At 41.0% G+C, this 14,487-nt stretch overlaps 1 protein-coding gene and 1 long non-coding RNA gene across 2 annotated transcripts in view; one reads left to right on the forward strand and one right to left on the reverse strand.

The window, feature by feature from the left end:
• MTA3 (metastasis associated 1 family member 3) overlaps window positions 1-14,487 on the reverse strand; it is a 137,008-nt gene that overhangs the window by 110,575 nt on the left and 11,946 nt on the right. The window contains exon 3 of the mRNA XM_058165244.1: window positions 2,820-2,913. Within this exon, the coding sequence (XP_058021227.1) occupies window positions 2,820-2,913 (94 nt within the window). The remainder of the gene's footprint in view (window positions 1-2,819; window positions 2,914-14,487) is intronic.
• The window catches only part of LOC131189236 (uncharacterized), a 29,851-nt gene that overhangs the window by 3,853 nt on the left and 11,511 nt on the right, over window positions 1-14,487 (forward strand). The window lies entirely within an intron of this gene.

Below are 14,487 nucleotides of genomic sequence, written 5' to 3' on the forward strand. Positions count from 1 at the left end.
TGGGCTTAATGGGAGCATGAGGCTCCACACTCATTCCTTGTGCTGTTTGTGGTGAGCACATCTCCTGACACTTCAAAAGGTCAGGTGCTGCGGCAGAGCTCTTCTCGGGGCGTGAAGCTCCTGCAATGGCCACCTGACTTGATTAATAGTGGGAGCGCAAAAGCTCCACTATCTGGCCTTCCCAGCTGTCAAAAAGGGAGCTCGAAAGCTCCGCTGCCTCTTGCTGTCCGCAAATGACAATCTTGTGGTTAGCTATGTGGGAAAAACCCTGCCAGATATCCTGAAAACCAAGAAGTCCACTGTCCGGCGGCTCGAGCCAAAGCCCTCACCGTTGAGGTGATCCCAGCAACTCAACCAGATGTTTGGGAGTCAGCCAGGTTAAGCACTCACAAATTTGAAGTTTTTGATGAAGAAAGGATCCAGGAATGTTCTTGTTGTGTCTTGCCCGCTCTCACCGCAGCCGGGGTCTGCTTATCTGCTTCCGAACGCTGAAGAATGTCCTCCCGGCCCCAGCCCTGGCTCCATGCCCAGACAGGCTGAGGAGGGGGCATCTCCCGGCCCCAGCCCTGGCTCCATGCCCAAGCAGGCTGCAGAGGAGGGAGCACCCCCCGGCCCCAGCCCTGGCTCCATGCCCAGGCAAACGGAGCAGCTAGACCCCTCCCCCTCCTCCACAGCATGTGAGCCTGAGGAAAGTTTATTTCCAACAGCTGCTGATTGGAGTGACCCTCGCATCAGAAGACTGGATAGGCAGAGGCAACAGAAGGAAGGGAGGGGCAGGCCTTAATGAGTGCTGAGTCATGGAGCCATACCCCATGGCCTATATAAAGGATCTGCTTTCTGGCAGTCTCTGAGTCAGGCAAAGTCGAACTTATCTTGCTGAAGTCACTTTCTGGTCTCCTGCCTGCTCTGAGGACTTTGCTAGGACTTTGGGCAGAGCTGCAGAGGCAAGCCTAATTCGGATTTCCCTGACCCGGCCGTCAGCGGAGGAGTGGGACACGACAGTTCTTGTCAAAAGTCGGGAGAAACTCTTGACACATCTGTCCGAGCTAAGGTACCGAGTCAAAAGCTGGGGAGCCCCAGCAACAGAGACGTGTCCTAACAGCTCCGAGAGACTCAGTCCAATGAGCTAAGCAGACGAGGTCAACCCATTCCTGGATGCTATCTCCATCACTATGAAGAAATGGCTGTTATGCAGATAAAAAGTACTCCTTATTATATTTCTTTTGAACAGTGGCCTCCAAGGGAAAACACAACATGCCATCAAACAAAGCACATTTTTAAGATTACTAACATTTGAGGAAACAATATTGTAAAACAAACAATCCACATACTAATACTAGTAATCCACATACTAATAGCAAGAACTCTATGCCTCAGTGTTTTGTGAGCTGCACTATTGCAATTTATTTCTAGGTGCAATTTAAGGTGTTATTTATAACCTTAAAGCCCTCCATGGTTTGGGGCCTTTTTATCTATATAACCTCTTACACCAAATAGAACTTACTTGCCTATGGAAGACTGCCGAAAGTGTTTGCTGACAATCCTCCCACAGCAAGAGGAGACCTGCAGGCAAATATTTTCTGCAATAGCTTCCTTTCTCTTGAATGCCCTCTCACTGAAGACATTAAAATCACAATTTTACTCCTGGAATTCTGAAAGCTGTTAAAAATGTGGTATTTCAAAAAGCAGTCAGGGACTGAGACATTAATAATAAGGATACTGGAGATATGAGACTATTGTAAAGATTTATGGTAGCATCTTTTATGCTGTTGAGATGATTAATTGTTATTATGTTGGGATATGTTTAATGATTTTGATTTTTAATTATTGAATTATGAATACTGCACTTGTCACTCTTGCTTATCATAACGACTGCAGTGCCATAAAAGCAAGTGTAACTAATAAATAAATCGTAAGCAACAATTATTTCCAAAAAGTTATCACACAGTTCACATGGGACTCTATCTAATCAATTGTTTATTTAATTATTGAGATTCTAGGCTGCTCACCTTCAAAACAATTTTGGGTGGCTGCACAACTTAAAATAAAAATTAGGTTAAATAGCATCAATCAGAGGACAACATGATCTCTAACCGTATGACCCCCCCCCCCAATTCACCATAACTAAAACACTGAAATAAATTGAAGTAATGTAATTCGCAACCTCCTAATGTATGTCAGATGCAATAAGGCAGAAGCATACTGGAAAAAAGGGAATTATTCAAAATTTTGCAGAGGCTTATCTAATCTTGATTATATTTTCCCTGGCAATCCCCTCTTTGCACCCCAACTTTGCAGAGACATTTTAAGTGAAGAAATCATGAGATGTATGGAATACAAATTAAGGATAAAAAAATTCATGGAAGCAAAATTTAAGTTAACTAAATTTAAAAGTCAAGATGTTAAATCTTTCATGTTTTGGAACAAAAGAAACCATGAAAAATGTGCTGAATTATTTTGCTCTTCTACTGAACTATTAACAATATGAATAAATACACAAAAAATAATTCTGCACTAAATTATCTAGATCAATCATGCTGTAGCTGAAAAAGAGGAAAAAATAAAACAGCTAATTTATTAGTCCTTAGTTCCAATTCTAATTGCTTGTAAAGATATATTTGATTACTTGTATGAAAATGCAGATAGCCATGAAATTCTGAATGCACATCCCACCAAGGGTAATGGAGTATTAATAAATTGCATGCATATTCAGTTTCACATGCAGAGTCTAATGAGTTCATATAGACAGACACAAAATATTATTTTAAGAATACATAATTCATGCTATTTGTTTCTAAATAAAATAAAAAACAACTTACTTGCATGTTTGTCTGCAAGCATAATGAGGCTATTGGAGATGTCTCGTCGTCTGTAAAAGCATACTACTTTTGCTTCCACATTACCACTTGCAGTCTGGAAAATGACAGAATAAATAAAGTACATATTAAAGAGTAAACCTTAATAGTCACCATCGACTTTCCACAAAGCCAAAATTCCTCTTCTTTAATGTTGGCACATGTGATAAGAGTAATCATGTTGAACCAAAATTGATTTACAGAAGACAGAATAACAGAGCTGGAAGGGACCTTGAAAATCTTCTAGTCCAATCCTGTGCCCAAGCAGGAAACCTTATATTATTCTAGACAAACTGTTCTCCAATTTCTTCTTAAAAAGCTCTAGTGACGGAGCATTCCCAACTTCTGAAGGGAACCCTTCAACCTTAGACTCTAGCTTTGCTCTGAGATTGAAAACCTGTTTCTTTACGTAAGGATTAAACGCAGTTACCATTATACCCAATATATTTTTCTTCAGGAGCTTTGTTTATTTGTTGCTCTGTTGTGTATAACTCCTTTAACAGCCTCAAAAAAATTTTTTATTCCTGTATTTAATTATTTATGAGGGCAGGGCCTGCTTCTTTAGAAGAACTGCTAGAGAATAAAATTGAAATCATCCATCAAGGTAGGACAGGCCAGAAAACCCAAGGATTTCAGGAACAGTACTGTACTTTTTACTGGAGGGCATCATAGTAATAGAATTTTAAAAGATGTCAGAGTTTCTGTCTTCTTCATCTTATGCCAAACAGAATTAAGGTAGGGTTATTTGGGGCTTCTTTCTCATGCTATCTAATTTTTTTAGGATTAAGTTGCATACTTCTTCCCCTTAACAACCCATTCCTACTATCTTCATCAAATTACACATATAGTGTTTAATAGGTCTACTTGTTTTAAAGAGCCACTTTGGTGTAGAGATTAAAGACCCTGAATTAGAAGGGTGAAATCATGAGTTCTTGGTCTGCTTTCTGCACATATATGTCCAGGCATTCACTAGGAATCAACACTGAATCAAAGGCACAAACACACACATTTTATAGCATTGCCTCATAAAGAAGTTGCCAAGCTGTTTTGATAAGTAACAGGAAGATACTATGCTCACCTGAGGTATAAAGCACTTCTTCCTAACCATTTTCATGCCCAGTCCTATTATTCTAGTTAGTTAGTTAAAACATTTGGATCTTCAATATAAAAGAATCCCATACAGTCCTTGTTCTCAGTTTATTATTTAAATAGATACAAAACAAAATGAAGGAAGGAAGGAACCCTAGTATTTGATTCTTAATCGTATGTGGCATATGATATAAAAATGTATACAGTTCGTTTTCTCCTGCATGCGCGCACACACACACAATTTTATTTTCAAGATTTAGTGAGGTAAAGTAGTTTAACCAAGGATATCTAGTAACATTGTAACTTACTTGTTTCATAAAGTCTGCTAATCTTTCTAATCACACTTCATTCACTCTTTCAAAGGTGTGTCCAAAAGACACACACAAAAAACTGTTCTGTTTCAAACTTGAAAAAAACTCAACAAGACTTGAAATGTTCCACTGGAAAAGCAATTCTAATGATGCTTATCACTTTCAAAGTCCGACATGATATAGGGCCAGGTTTTTAGTGGAATCACCCTTCCCTGAGGATATCTGCCTCTTTCACCAGATCAGATAGAGTAGGTACATTCCAGATCTCTGCCCTGAAATGCTGCCATCTATTGGATCTGAGAAGTGTATGTTTTCTGTAGCAGCCTCTGCTCTGTGGAACAACCTTCTCTTTAGAAGAGAATATTTGTAGCTCAGGGTTCCATTATGGGGTCCTTGGTGCTCTCTGAGCTGGGTGGTTTTCTTATGGACATTATGCTAGCAAACTAACTAACATCACCAGCACTGCAAGAGACGTCTTGCAAGAAAACCACCAAGCTCAGAGAATACCAAGGACCCCACCTGTCTCCTTGAGATCCAGCAGGTCTTGACTCTCTTAACCTTTTGGAAGGCTATATGTTTGGCTCTTCTCCCAACCACTAACATAACATAACATAACATAACATCAGGGTTGGAAGGGACCTTGGAGGCCTTCTAGTCCAACCCCCTGCCCAGGCAGGAAACCCTACACCATCTCAGTCAGATGGTTATCCAACATTTTCTTAAAAATTTCCAGAGTTGGCGCATTCACAACTTCTGCAGGCAAGTTATTCCACTTATTGATTGTTCTAACTGTCAGGAAATTTCTCCTTAGTTCTAAGTTGCTTCTCTCCTTGATTAGTTTCCACCCATTACTTCTTGTTCTACCCTCAGGTGCTTTGGAGAATAGTTTGACTCCCTCTTCTTTGTGGCAGCCCCTAAGATATTGGAACACTGCTATCATGTCTCCCCTAGTCCTTCTTTTTGTTAAACTAGACATACCCAGTTCCTGCAACCGTTCTTCATGTTTTATCCTCCAGTCCCCTAATCATCTTTGTTGCTCTTCTCTGCACTCTTTCTAGAGTCTCAACATCTTTTTTACATCGTGGCGACCAAAACTGGATGCAATATTCCAAGTGTGGCCTTACCAAGGCATTATAAAGTGGCACTAACACTTCACGTGATCTTGATTCTATCCCTCTGTTTATGCAGCCCAGAACTGTGTTGGCTTTTTTAACAGCTGCTGCACACTGCTGGCTCATATCTAAATGGTTATCCACTAGGACTCCAAGATCCCTCTCACAGGTACTACTATTGAGCAAGGTACCACATATACGGTACTGGTGCATTTTGTTTTTTTGGCCTAAATGTAGAACCTTACTTTTTTCACTGTTGAATTTCATTTTGTTAGATAGCGCCCAATGTTCAAGTCTGTCAAGATCTTTCTGTAACTTGAGCCTATCTTCTGGAGTGTTGGCTATTCCTGCCAGCTTGGTGTCATCTGCAAATTTGATGAGTTCCCATCTATCCCTCGTCCAAGTCATTGATGAAGATGTTGAAGAGTACTGGGCCTAAAACAGAGCCTTGGGGTACTCCACTGCATACTTCCTCCATGTGGATGTAGTTCCGTTGAGGACTACACGTTGAGTGCGGTTGGTCAGCCAGTTACGAATCCATCTGGTGGTGGTGCTGTCTAACCCACATTTTTCTACTTTATCTAGTAGTAGGTTATGGTCTACTTTATCAAATGCTTTACTGAAGTCCAAGTAAATTATATCGACAGCATTCCTCTGGTCTACTAATTTTGTCATTTTGTCAAAGAATGCGATAAGATTAGTCTGGCATGATCTGTTTTTGACAAACCCATGTTGGCTTTTGGTTATTACTTTGTTTGCTTCTAGGTGTTCGGTGATTCGTTGCTTGATTATCTTTTCCAGAATCTTCCCCGGTATTGAGGTCAGACTGATAGGTCTGTAGTTTCCTGGATCTGGTTTTTTTCCTTTTTTGAAGATGGGAACTACATCAGCTCTTTTCCAGTCCTCTGGCAGCTCCCCTGTGCTCCAGGATCTTTGAAATCTAGAATAGGGATAGGGACTATATCTAGAATAGGGAGAGGCTGGAGTCTGAAGACGATGTACTGGAGAGGCGTGGTTGTGATACCAAGTTCTGAGTATTGATTTTCTTATTTTTATGGCAGTGTGGGTTTGTGAGCCACCCAGAGTTGTTGCTTGCCATATGTCTTTTAAATAAATAACAAAAACTCAGAACAAGCCCTTTGCTCATTCACTTTGCAGCACAGGTGACAAGATTTGGAGTCAATAGCAGTTCATGAAGCCAACTTTCAGAAAGATTGCTACAATCATCATCGTCAAGCAAAGAATTGGGCAACCTGCCCCATCATATAAAAATTACTATCAGAAAACACCTACAGATTCTCAAAAAAGAAAAAAAGGGTTTAATTTTTTAAAATATGTTTTTGGGGAGGTTCTCAGCCAACACACTAAGCTGGACAAAGAAAGCAGACTGTCTCATCAACATTCATTAGCCAGCAGTTAACTCAGAGAAGCCAGCTAATTAAGCCAGTAGTCATTTAGCAGTAGACACAAATTTAATGTACTGTTTCCATTTCACTTGTGTTTGCTGTTATTTTGTCTTCAAATAATTTTTAAACATAATTCTTAAGCCAAGTATTCTCTGCATGCTGCTTAATTATAACTCTTACAATAAATTAATTGAACATGATCATGCAGTATGAGACCACAGTCTGCATGTAAGCTCTAAATAGGACAAAAATCATGGAAGTTCTCACTCATCCTGTCCCCAACTCCAGAGCTGACTCAGTGGAAGTTAACAGGATGAGTGAGGTATATATCAACAGTTCACCAGAATGCAGTCTTGAAATTTTAGATATACCGTGGAATCTAAGCATCAACATAGCACAAAAAAATGTCTAAAATGCATTCACAACCCAAAGTTTAGCAAACAACCCAAACCAACTTATGGACTTTGCAGTTTAAAATTCACTCTGCAATTTTAGCATCAGAAATGAAGAGCAACGAAGGCTCATCTCAGAACTATCAACCTGCCCAAACCAACATTGTATTGAAGTCTTTGCAAGTACAAACTCAACACATTAGCAATACATGTGTGTAAATACTGTACTACACAATCAATTTTATTGATTGCCAAGTGTAAAGGAAAGTGGGTCACAGGAATGGGACTGAGAGTGGGAGAAATATTGCAAAAAAGTGGTAACAGCTAAATCCACTTCAGTTTAGGTGATGCTATGATTAGACAGTGGCCAGTTTGTATAAAGTAGCTGGGCTACAAGAGCCTTTATTCAATTGTGGACATTACGGGTGGTGCTGCAGGAACCAGAAAGACATCCAGTTAAACACATTTAATGCTCATTTCAGATGTCATGAGATGTTAATGAACCATGAACCATTATGATTTGTTTAGGTGACTTAGTGCCTGAGAAGATTCAATTATCTGACGAAACCCTTTATATCTGTTCACATCTGAGTGGAAGACGGGGGGCTGCCAATTGTCTAGAGAATGAAGTAAAATTTTCTTTCAGGTCCTCATCAGTGCTAACACAGAAAATATAGAAAACAGAGATTCATCTTAAGGAAAATGATTTGCTTCAAAAAAAAGTTAGTTTCCAGTTGTGACTTTACCATTTCATCAAGTTGTTGCCATGGAGAACATCTTCAAATGCTAAGAAAAAAAGTGCTAAGCATTCTTAGCACTGCCTTCCCAATCCAGGAATGGGTCCACCTTCCTTGGCCCACCATTACTGGCCAACTAATGAATTGCATTTGTTTTTACTTTAGCAATGAGCTACACTTACTACCTCAAAAGGAGAGTGGCATGCTTGGGTCCAACAAGAAGAAACCTACAACAAAAATGGGGCCCTGGCTGCTACTGGTGGCAAAGCATGATTGGCTGTTTGTCATCCATGGATTTCAACATCCACAAAACTCTAATGTCAGGATTTGCTGTCCTTGACTTCCAACTTCCCCTGAAATCTATTCCCTCATAATTTCTAAAAAGCAACCAAGGATAGAACCTGACTTGTTACCGCTATTCCTCCTTCTCTGTCACCCGCACCAAACCTAAAATGAAGGGAATGAGATGACATGGTCAGAGTGACCTTCTTTAGGTGGCAGAATCCCCTCCTCCATAATTGGGCCTTGCTTCAATCTCTTCCACTAAAATGGCAGGCCACAACTGACACAGGTAAAATCAAGTCTCTTCATCCCCCTTAAATGTAATCTGCCTTCTCTCTTTTCCAATGATTGCTCTACCACCACAGGCTTCTGAAGGAGGGTCAAGTGATATTGTGAGTTATGACATCGTTGAATGAATGGCACAAAATACATCAAGACACAACTGATGCCAATTACATAATCTATGCCATTTGCATTTGCATGATGATGCCATGGAGACAGATAAATTACTCCAGTAACTACTCGACCTTCCTCTTTCTCTGAGATTTTTAAAGAACTTCCCCATGGCAAGCCTCAACACAAAATTCCAACTACAGGACTTGGAATGTTCAAACAATCCAACATCAAATGTCTGAGTTTTTTGTTCACAGTTTTATTTGGCACTGTTTTGAAAAGTACAAAATGCTTTGTATATTCAGATCATGCCAGACTAATCTTATCGCATTCTTTGACAAAATGACAAAATTAGTAGACCAGAGGAATGCTGTTGATATAATTTACTTGGACTTCAGTAAAGCATTTGATAAAGTAGACCATAACCTACTACTAGATAAAGTAGAAAAATGTGGGTTAGACAGCACCACCACCAGATGGATTCGTAACTGGCTGACCAACCGCACTCAACGTGTAGTCCTCAACGGAACTACATCCACATGGAGGGAAGTATGCAGTGGAGTACCCCAAGGCTCTGTTTTAGGCCCAGTACTCTTCAACATCTTCATCAATGACTTGGACGAGGGGATAGATGGGGAACTCATCAAATTTGCAGATGACACCAAGCTGGCAGGAATAGCCAACACTCCAGAAGATAGGCTCAAGTTACAGAAAGATCTTGACAGACTTGAACATTGGGCGCTATCTAACAAAATGAAATTCAACAGTGAAAAAAGTAAGGTTCTACATTTAGGCCAAAAAAACAAAATGCACCAGTACCGTATATGTGGTACCTTGCTCAATAGTAGTACCTGTGAGAGGGATCTTGGAGTCCTAGTGGATACCATCTAGATATGAGCCAGCAGTGTGCAGCAGCTGTTAAAAAAATCAACACAGTTCTAGGCTGCATAAACAGAGGGATAGAATCAAGATCACGTGAAGTGCTAGTACCACTTTATAATGCCTTGGTAAGGCCACACTTGGAATATTGCATCCAGTTTTGGTCGCCACGATGTAAAAAAGATGTTGAGACTCTAGAAAGAGTGCAGAGAAGAGCAACAAAGATGATTAGGGGACTGGAGGATAAAACATATGAAGAACGGTTGCAGGAACTGGGTATGTCTAGTTTAACAAAAAGAAGGACTAGGGGAGACATGATAGCAGTGTTCCAATATCTCAGGGGCTGCCACAGAGAAGTGGGAGTTGGGCTGTTCTCCAGAGCACCTGAGGGTAGAACAAGAAGCAATGGGTGGAAACTGATCAAGGAAAGAAGCAACTTAGAACTAAGGAGAAATTTCCTGACAGTTAGAACAATTAATAAGTGGAACGACTTGCCTGCAGAAGTTGTGAATGCTCCAACACTGGAAATTTTTAAGAAAATGTTGGATAACCATCTGACTGAGATGGTGTAGGGTTTCCTGCCTGGGCAGGGGGTTGGACTAGAAGACCTCCAAGGTCCCTTCCAACTCTGATGTTATGTTATGTTATGTTATGTTATTCCTGTGACTAGAAAAAGTTTCAAACAATTTAAGTTCAAGACAGAAAATCCAAATCACATTCTTTCATTGCTTTTAAGGGTAACTCAAAATCTATCCGTTGGTCTAACTAATGTAATCATAAGACCAATATGTCTATATCTTTGCAAGCAACATACAACTGTGCAGTTTCTCTGACTTATAAATTTGATTTACAAAGGCTGTTTAAAATTACATTATCTTAAATCAAATCTTTTCTGTGTTAGACAAGTTATAATTAAATCACTATGTGTTACTATCTCTGGTTGAAATGCCTATTTAATTATTTATCTTGTCCAAATATTTTTGAAGAAATGGGGAAAAAATACTTTTTGTCCGTATTTTCCAGTTCCTATAAGTTATTGTATTCCTATACATTAATTATATAAACTATAAATTAATTCAATTGTGTCTGCGTCCTGTCAGATTTAAATTAGAAAAGACAAACACATCTTTCTTTATAATAATAATAATAATAATATTTTAATTTGTATACCGCCCTTCTCCCGAAGGACTCAGGGCGGTGAACAGGCAGATAAAATACAAAACATACACAATAATTAAAACAACCCCTTAAAAAACTGATTTAAACTTGCCCAGAAATTGAAAATAACAATACACCCCATAAAATTACCAAAATTTAAAACCCATCATCCAATTAAAATTTTAAAGGTAAAATCAAGCTAGTCCAGCCATATGAAATAAATAGGTTTTAAGTTCGCGGCGAAAGGTCCTAAGGTCAGGTAGTTGTCGAAGCCCGAGGGGAAGTTCGTTCCACAGGGTCGGAGCCCCCACAGAGAAGGCCCTCCTGGGGCCGCCAGTCGACACTGTTTGGCTGACGGCACCCTGAGGAGTCCCTCTCTGTGGGAACGCACCGGACGCTGGGAGATAGAAGCCGGCAGTAGACGGTCCCGTAAGTAGCCCGGTCCTAAGCCATGGAGCGCTTTAAAGGTGGTAACCAATACCTTGAAGCGCACCCGGAAAACGACAGGCAGCCAGTGCAGTCTGCGCAGGATAGGTGTTACGTGGGAGCTCCGAACCGCTCCCTCAATAACCCGCGCAGCCGCATTCTGGACTAGCTGAAGTCTCCGGGTGCTCTTCAAGGGGAGCCCCATGTAGAGAGCATTGCAGTAGTCCAGGCGAGAAGTAACGAGAGCATGAGTGACCATGCATAAGGCATCCCGGTCCAGGAAGGGACGCAACTGGCGGGTCAGGCGAACCTGATGAAAAGCTCTCCTGGAGACGGTCGCCAAATGATCTTCAAAGGACAACCGACCATCCAGGAGCACGCCCAAGTTGCGTACCTTCTCCATCGGGGCCAATGACTCACCCCCGATAGACAGCCGCATCTGCAGCTGACTGTACCGAGGTGCCGGCATCCACAGCCACTCCGTCTTGGAAGGATTAAGTTTGAGCCTGTTCCTCCCCATCCAGACCCGTACGGCTTCCAAACACCGGGACAGCACTTCGACAGCTTCACTGGGGTGGCCCGGGGTGGAGAAGTACAGCTGCGTATCATCAGCGTACAGTTGGTATCTCACCCCAAAGCCACTGATGATCTTTGAATCAATGGTACTTTAACATGTAGGAAATATTGGCTGAAAATTAATACAGAAGCAATGGTTTTTGAGAAAACCATTAATTAAAGAGTTTCATTCAAGCCCATTCCCTATAATTTGCAACAGACAGAAACTTTATTTTGTTCACTGATCATTAAAAATATATTCAGTAAAACAAAGGAAAATTAATTCTTAACGTTAGTGATTACAGGCTACCATTTGTGGGTGAAGCTTACACATAATATAGCAAAAGTTTGCTATTTTTAGAAAGATAAACATATCCTGGCTATCTAATATAAATAATTATTAAATATAAATAATGGAAATAAAAATTATTGAAGTGATCTGGAAACTTAGATTAAAAGTCATAATCAACTGAATGTCACTGTAAAACCTTATGTACAGAAGGACAAAATATTTCTATACCACCAGAGTTACAGAGGCAGTGTCAAGTTTCATAAGAGATTTTTCCAAAACAGATGTGGAGAAAACAATAAATCAAGCTAAAGTTCCCCTGAATTTGGGAATTGTAATCTGATGTAACTACAAAGTTGACACTGGAAATAAAATTTGACAATTATAAATATGTTGTAAGAGAAAGCAGCAATTCCTGTTTGGTCTTCTATATGTAAGCTCTTTCGTCTTAATTTATCTAGTTTGATATATGAAGGTCACATCACTGGAAATTTGGGATAACTGTTTCCCAAGAAAAATTGAAGTTGTCTACCAGTATTAGTCAATTCACCAGGATTGTGGTATATTAGCCAATAGGTAAATATATTTATCCAGAGACTAGATTCAGGTTTACTCCTAAAAGTGCTCCTTTGAAAGTGCTGCCTTTGGATAATCTGAAGGATACTTCTCAAATTTTTTGTTTGAATTCTTTCTAAGGCAATCTATTGTTATACGGCTGTTATATAACGTATTTTTCGGAGTACAAGATGCACCAAAGTATAAGAGGCACCTTAATTTTTGGAGAGGAAAACAAGAAAAAAAGAATTCTGCCTCTGCCTACCAGCATCAAGATCAGCCGTGTCCACACTTCCACTTGATTTTGATAATGAGCAGCGCAGAATTTTTTATCCGTTTAAAACAAACCGTACGTGCATTTAACTGGAAAGAGTGGGGTGCGGAATGATTTTCATGGGGGCAGAAGAGGGACTTGGCACCGAAGGTTCTGCTCCCAAGATGCCCCCATCTTCCTACCTATAGCTCTGGGGGCAGGGATGGAGCACAACCTGAGGAACAAACCTCTTCAGGACGGGGGGGGGGGTGTCTGCCCAGCAGCTTTGGCAAACAAGGTGGGCCCCACGGTTCGTGGCTGGTCACCCCTCTTGTTGCCCAGCGGGCAGCTCAGGCCAGACAATGGTCGTGATGACTTCACTCCCCAGCAACGTAGAGCCACTGCTGCCATCACTCTCTGCGCCTAAGCCCTCTCTACGCCCAGCAGCCAAGCTGAGCAGGAGCCCCTAAAGTAAAACATCCCTCTTTTCCAGCCACCGCTGCCCGTTGGCCCGATTCCCCAAGGAATTCTCAGAGCGGCGTTTCAGGCGGTGGCCAGTTCCCCTGCAATGTGCAGCGGGGAACCGGGAACCATTTTGGATTTGGGGAGGGGATCGCAGCACTGCCACCTGAAAATGCTTTCCTTCCTGTTGCACATTGCAGACCCGTGCGCCCTCGTCCTCCTTCTCAGCAGACTTACCTTCTTTCCTCCTGGCCAGATCTGCTGGCTAAAACGTGATGCATTTTTTTTGCCTCTGCACACCCCATTTTTGGAATCAGGAAGGAGATTGCGGGTCTGCTGCCCAAAAACGCTTTCTTTTGAAATCAGGATAGATTTCCCATGGCTCCTCACGTTGCTGGGGAATGAAGTCATCACAACCATTGTCTGGCCTGAGCTGCCCACTGGGCGGCCAGAGGGGTGACCAGCTGCAAACCGTGGGGCCCCCTTGTTCACCAAAGCTGCTGGGCAGATCCCCCACCAAAATGTCCCAAAGAGGTTTGTTCCTCAGGCTGGGCCCCGACCCAGATCCCTGCCACCTGGAACTGCCCAAAAATGTCCAAATGGTGGGCTTATACATTCAGCATATAAAACGCACCCAGATTTTCACCCTCTTTTTGAGGATAAAAGGGTGAGTCTTATACTCCGAAAAATACATACTCCTTACTGAGTCCCTTATAGCAGTTGTATTCAGACTCTGGTTGCAAACAGTTTAATTGTAACAGACTGTGCTCCTCTGACAAAATAAGTTTCAATAGCTGAGGCAAATCTCTGTGCATTCAGAAATACTTAATCCAGGTGGGCAATTTGGCTTCCTAAAGCTTGAGAAACTATTCCAAAATGTTTTATTTAAAAATCTTAACCTCCTCAATTGACTGCCGGTTTAATTTCCAGCATTTCTATTTGAGGCTTTTGGAAAAAAATGAGAATCTTGATCTTGGAATAATTTATTATTAATTTCACCTCAGTACTATATTGCATAAGTGATAAACTTTAAAGCCAGTGGAACTCAATAACAGAATTACTGCATCATCAGTATACAATAGTAAATTGGTATGTCTATATGAGCTAATCTGGGAGAATTGAAAATAAGAGTTACTTAAGAGAAGAACCCAGGAGTTTATAAAATAAATAATGCACTGTCAAATTCCCGTCCTGATTTATATTTCCTTAATGACATGTCTTTGGTTACGGCACCTGACCATATTGTGTATTTAAAGGTATACTGCAGTTTAGATTTAGACACTGTGTTGAAAGCTGACCTAAAGTCAATATATGCTGCATGAAGAGAATGTCC

The sequence above is a fragment of the Ahaetulla prasina genome, chromosome 1, assembly GCF_028640845.1.
Source record: "Ahaetulla prasina isolate Xishuangbanna chromosome 1, ASM2864084v1, whole genome shotgun sequence".
NCBI lineage: Eukaryota > Metazoa > Chordata > Lepidosauria > Squamata > Colubridae > Ahaetulla > Ahaetulla prasina.